General features: G+C 38.2%; 1 protein-coding gene across 1 annotated transcript; it reads left to right on the plus strand.

Annotated features, from left to right (window-relative positions):
- LOC107668889 (ras-related protein Rab-38-like) lies at positions 1-6,391 on the plus strand. The gene is made up of 3 exons (XM_016460935.1): positions 1-585; positions 4,387-4,667; positions 4,773-6,391. Exons 1-3 carry the CDS (start codon positions 393-395, stop codon positions 4,965-4,967), a joined length of 669 nt encoding a protein of 222 aa, XP_016316421.1. The 5' UTR covers positions 1-392; the 3' UTR covers positions 4,968-6,391.

Below are 6,391 nucleotides of genomic sequence, written 5' to 3' on the forward strand. Positions count from 1 at the left end.
TAAACGCTGGACCAAAGTCTTCTCATAGCCCTGAAGTTTAGTTAGGCACACTGTGATGGGCTTCTTGAACAGATCAGCAATACTGGATATTTGTCTGAAAGACTCGACAGCGGATCCGCACGTACGCTACGAAAAGTTGTCGACAGGCAAATAAAGTGCGAAACTTCTCACCTCTCGAAGAAACGCTTTTTTGACAGCTGTAAGGCGCGCGTCCTTCAGCGAAACGCAGTGAATTTTTGGTTTGTTTGTTTATAATTTTACGATCTACGAAAACCTAGATGTGGAGAGTTAGAGTACTCCGACCAACACGACTTTTAATTTTACGTAAATAATCATTAAAAAAAGTGTTCTCTCTTTTGGACAAAAATTGTCATATAGTTTAGACCGCTGAAATGCAGCAGGAGCGGCTACTCAAAGTCCTTGTCATTGGAGATTTGGGTGTGGGGAAGACTTCCATCATAAAGCGATATGTGCATCAGGTTTTTTCTCAACATTACCGCGCGACTATCGGTGTTGATTTTGCTCTAAAAGTCCTGAATTGGGATCACCAGACAGTTATTCGACTGCAGTTGTGGGACATTGCAGGTCAGTTACTGAAGTTATGTATAGTTCTTTGTCTTTGCCTGCAGTGTTAATGATTGTCACTATATTTTATCTAAAAAGTCAATAGGCCTGTGTAAATAAATGAGCATATATTTGAGAGGAGCCTTCAAGCGATATGGCATGCCATACCTCGTCAAAAACTATTCTACACAGCATTTTCTGATTCTTGTATAGGCTACTTATATTATCCATGCCATTTTGGACCTCAAACTCAAACTAAAAGATCATGCCCGCGTTATCTGTCAGCTATACATTTATACATAAAAGGCAGCTATTTTAGTCAGTTAAGTGTAATTGCTTGTCTTAAATATAAAAGCAAAGTAAAATCTGCAGTGATTAGTTAATTGTAGAATTTAAAGGGGTCATATGATGCTTTTTTAAAGATCATTATTTTGTGCATTTGGTGTAACTATGACTTTATATTTACAGATGAAGAAAATTGAGCAAAACTCACAAAATACAGTAGAAATTAAGTTTTGTGACACGTTAAATTGATGGAACCAAAACTCTTTAGATTAAAAAGATGAAATTTTTTACAGTGTTTACAAAAAAATATGATGTCAAAGAAGTTTCAGCCTTTTAACCTTCGGTTTCCAAGCACTGATGATTTATTGACCATTCACAGTGAAAATGCACCACATAATACTTATTCAGACAGTATACAGAAAGACAGAAAGAGATAAATAACATTACTAGAGTAATGCTTTAACACTTGGCTTGAACAATGTCAATACATACATAACATGTTTTGTTTGAGATTTTCCTGCTCTCAGCTGGAGTATGTGACCTCACAGTATGAATCCCTCTCTTTGTTTATACTCAGAATAAACTGAAGCACAGGGTCAGGAATGTGTGTCTCATGTTTATATTCACTGGTCTCGTGCTTGTATTGGTCTCATGTGAAGGTCCTCACATCACCTACTGGTGGAAAACACTAAAAGCACTTTACCTCACTCTCACGCACATAAAGTCACACCAGCTCCAGGACAAAACATTCCCACAGTGCATTTAATTCAACATGGCTGACAGATTGGAAAACTCAGAGTCATGTTTACATAACTCTAAAAACTAGAGATATGTTTTTTTTAGGTTAAAGATGATAAAAATAATGTTAAATTCACAAAAATGGATACAATTTAAATAAATGTTTCTGTCAGCATAGTTATTGACTGTGAAATTGAATTTAACTCAGAGTATCTGGATGAGTGCATGACAGTCATCCCTAATTGAACACAGTAGTTTTATGACCTCACACAAGACCTCATACAAATCAAACTTCAAGGTACTCCACTGTGAACCCTGAATATTAGCTGTGAAAATCTCATTGGCCTCAGTTCGCCTTCATTTTTAACATGATAATGCATTAATACAGCTTAGGTACATTTAATATCTTCCACAAAAGAATGGTTCTCATTGTAAAGCCTTGCCAATCCATTCATGTTCACAATCGTTTTCTATGTGGTGCTATGAAATCAGGATTAAAATGTATGTAACTTCAATGATGCAAGAGTTGGAAACAATGTGATGCTGTAGGTAAACATTGGAGCTAGCGCACTGTGGATTGTGTCATAAAGAAATGTAAAAGTTCCCAGACTATAGCTACAAAGAACCTTTATTGACATAATATTGTATGATTCGATTCAGTTCCATTCAATTCGATTCAAGATATATTCAGTTAAGCAGACATAATAAACATGTTGTTTATGATTACAGTTTGTGTTTGTAATGATTACAGTACAGGGATGTATGTATGATATGTAGGGATAATATATACTGCCGAAAATTTGTGTAGAAAAATACTATACCGTCATCACATCACTATAGGCGTCCCACCAACATGATTGGGCACAGTTAGTTAACTGTTTCCAATTGTGAACAGGCCAAATTGTGAACTGTGTTCAAATGGAAATGCATCTGTCTGCTCTGACAGATTTTATAAAAAAAAACTTAAAACTGAAATTAAAAGTTAAAGGTATAGCACTCCCATAAATTAATATTTGCTGAAAATATCCTCACCCTCAGGCCATCCAAGATGTAGATGTGGTTGTCTCTTCATAGGAACAGATTTTGCTCACCAATGGATCCTCTGTAGTGAATGGATGCCTTCAGAAAGCAAGTTCAAACAGCTGATAAAAACATCACAAGAATACACAAGTAATCCACACAGCTCCAGTCCATCAATTAACATTTTTTAATTTCAAAATGTTGCTTCGGGCCTCTATGCATAATTTTGCTTTCTCCAGTGAAAAAAACATCGTCTAAATCAAGAGAAAAATGTGCACAGATCAAGCACCATTAAAACTGAAATTAAAAGTTAAAGGTATAGCACTCCCATAAATTAATATTTGCTGAAAATATCCTCACCCTCAGGCCATCCAAGATGTAGATGTGGTTGTCTCTTCATAGGAACAGATTTTGCTCACCAATGGATCCTCTGTAGTGAATGGATGCCTTCAGAAAGCAAGTTCAAACAGCTGATAAAAACATCACAAGAATACACAAGTAATCCACACAGCTCCAGTCCATCAATTAACATTTTTTAATTTCAAAATGTTGCTTCGGGCCTCTATGCATAATTTTGCTTTCTCCAGTGAAAAAAACATCGTCTAAATCAAGAGAAAAATGTGCACAGATCAAGCACCATATACACCGTTACAAGTGAAAATAGTTCTAAATAAATATGTTGGTGGATTTGTTGAGAGGACAACAGGGGATGGACTTTTTTACTAGAGGATAATAGACTTGTATTTTTGCCAGAAGCGGCAGTTTAAAGTTAAAACGCCTTGATAAATTAGTTTCTTACAAACATGCCGTTTTTCACTTTACAAGATGTTAATTAATGGACTGGAGTCTTGTGGATTATTGTGATGTTTTCAGCTGTTTGAACGCTCATTATGACGGCATCCTTTTACTGCAGAGTATCCATTAATGAGCAAGTGATGTAATGCTAAAATGCAACATTCATCTACATCAGGGTTCCTCAAATCTTGCCCAACCCTGGTCAAACACACCTGACCAAGCTAATCAAGGGCTTCAGGATCACGAGGGCTGCGTTCCAGTCCATTTTTTTATGCCCTTCACTCGCAAACTTCCCTCCGTCTCGTTTACTCGGATGTAAGTCATTGATTACGTTGCATGAGTGCCCACTTCTGGCGGAACCCTTGGAATGGGCTGAACTGGAACGTCCTAAGCCCTTGATCACTTAGAATCAGCTATGGGGTTGGTTTACTGTTTAAATGTTTTCCCTTATGAATTTGTTTGTTGCAGCATTCTATATGTATATAGGTTTGTTTGGGCTGTTATAAATGTTACATTTTTTTATTTATATATTATAGAGTTGTTTGGGGTGGGGATAAATTAAACGCGATCTGTGATGACGTCGCAATCGTGTTGCATTGTGGTCTATGGAGCGGCCTGAAGTGTGCATATGAAGCAGACTCGCTCCCTCGGTCAAAATCGAGGGGTCGAGGGTCTGTCCATATAAACTTCCCTCGTCCACTTCACAAAGTGGAACGCACTTCAGAATGGCAGCGGGGATTCCCCCGAGGGGAAGTGCTTAGGGAAGTTGGCGAGTGCGTGTCTAAAAGTGGAGTGGAACGCAGCCCTGGAAATCAAAGATAGGTGAGCTTCATCAGGGTTTGAGCTAAACTCTGCAGGGCAGCGGCCCTCCAGGACCGGATTTGAGGAACCCTGATCTACATCTTGATAATTTTTGGGTGAACTATTCCTTTAAATATCATACACAGAAACTATCTTAACACTTTTTTTCTTATTTATTCTCAGGACAAGAGAGGTACGGCAACATGACACGTGTGTACTACAGAGAGGCCGTAGGGGCGCTGGTGGTTTTTGACATGACCCGCGCCTCCACCTTCCAAGCTGTGTTGAAATGGAAAAAAGATCTTGATTCTAAAGTTGCCCATGGCAATGGGCGTCCCCTACCAGCTGTCCTGCTGGCCAACAAGTGTGACCAACAGAGATATGGTTTGTGTTCCAAACTGCCCAAACTCGACAATTTCTCTAGGGATCATGGATTTGTGGGGTGGTATGAGACGTCTGCGAAGGTACTGATTATAGGTTATATATTTTATTATATTACCCTTGCTAGTGCCTAGGTGCCTGTTTGAAAAGACACTTCTATTCATATTATTCCTTCTTATTTTTAACAGGACAACACAAACATTGATGCAGCCATCACGTGTCTTGTAGAAAATATAATGGCCATTGACACGGAGGATGTTCCTGTTGAATCGGACCCTAGTGTACTGATCCTCCCTGCTTTTGATTATAACCTAAAAGAGCGCAGTGACTCTAGATGTTCTGTCTGCACAACATTCCAGTCCAGCAAAAACCCCCCACAGTGAATTATAGAGTGAGATGATGAAAAGAACACAGAACAGAGTGGGAAAGAAAAATATAGAGAGAGAAAGAGAGAGAACGGTAACACCCTTTGTTGGGCCTTCAGATAGTGCTGAAGTAAGCCTTTGTGGGAAAGACTAGACCATGAAGTCTTAACACTTATATGCACTTACATTTACACATACCAAAAACAACAGTCATCAATAAAACATGCAGCGTTTACACAGAGTTTTCTCTGATAAATACTTAATGCTATAGACTCACAACTATATAAGGCTCTTGAGGTTATACTGCAGCAGAAGAGCGGCGTGCGCACATTTGCCTCAACTTTGTGTCTGTTAAAGCCTCTGACTTTAAGTCTGCATCCTCAAAATGTGTGCATGCATTTGTGATTACATAGCATAGGGGTGTGCTATTTTAAACAGTCTACAACAAGCTTGTACACTCAACCGATACTTGAGGCTCTAAAAACACAGTTAAGTAACTAGACCGTTGCTGCTTATCAAGCTGAGATAAATTTGGGATTTTAGGCATGTAAACCAACAACAACAGCAACTAGACAAAATACTGTCTGTAGTGCTTTCTTTAGAGATATGACTGCACACATCATTTCACGTTATAAAAGATGAAATGATTATTTATGTTGAATGCAAGGTTTATATCAGAGATCAAGGATGATGTAAGATCTTCAAATGATTAATTAAATTCAGAGTTAAGCAGTCATGTGCCAGCATACAAAATTAATTTCATTAGTGTGAATAATCAGCAGTGGATTCACGCAGTCAAGTGTGTGTGTGTGTGTGTGTGTGTGTGTGTGTGCACGTACGTACATTAAAGCATTAGCATCAGACAAGTAATTGCGTTGAAGTGTCTCGGCAGACACTGTGGAGGTGTGTGCCTAATGTTTAAATGTGTGACTGGATGTTTGAGTGTTTTTTATGTCATGACCCACATGCTTACTGTCTGCTCACAGCAGTAATTTTTCCACTCTTTGTTTACCATGTATGTTTTGTCTGACTTGCAGAGGTTTTTCTTCAGCTCCTACCATCTATGCTTCGGTGCCCATAATTTATGGATCCCCACAGCTCTCTTACTAAATAGGCTTTTACTTTTTTACATATTTGAGGAAGTGTTTTGGACTGTGTAACTATCTGTATAATGTCACATCTCACAAAACAGTAATTATATGTAAATTTTTTTCTCTCTGCTTGTTGGACTGCTTTAGTCCTCTTTGCCACATAACAGTCTGCCACATGGCGCGTGTCTAACAGTGACCTTTACTAAGCCTACTTTTTATTCAGCAGACATGATGTATAATTTTATGGCAATTTAAATGTGACAGTTAAATGTTTTCGCAAAAAAGAAATGGCCTTTTTTTGTTACTCATTAACATATGTGTATGCAATGGCTTGAATAATGAAAAGCTTTA

This window comes from Sinocyclocheilus anshuiensis, unplaced genomic scaffold, assembly GCF_001515605.1.
Source record: "Sinocyclocheilus anshuiensis isolate Anshui unplaced genomic scaffold, SAMN03320099.WGS_v1.1 scaffold337, whole genome shotgun sequence".
Lineage (NCBI taxonomy): Eukaryota > Metazoa > Chordata > Actinopteri > Cypriniformes > Cyprinidae > Sinocyclocheilus > Sinocyclocheilus anshuiensis.

Coding starts and splice junctions, on each gene's coding strand:
- LOC107668889 (XM_016460935.1), top strand. CDS start 393: ATGCAGCAGGAGCGGCTACTCAAAGTCCTTGTCATTGGAGATTTGGGT. Junction 586..4,386: donor GCAGTTGTGGGACATTGCAG/GTCAGTTACTGA, acceptor ATTTATTCTCAG/GACAAGAGAGGTACGGCAAC. Junction 4,668..4,772: donor GGTATGAGACGTCTGCGAAG/GTACTGATTATA, acceptor TATTTTTAACAG/GACAACACAAACATTGATGC.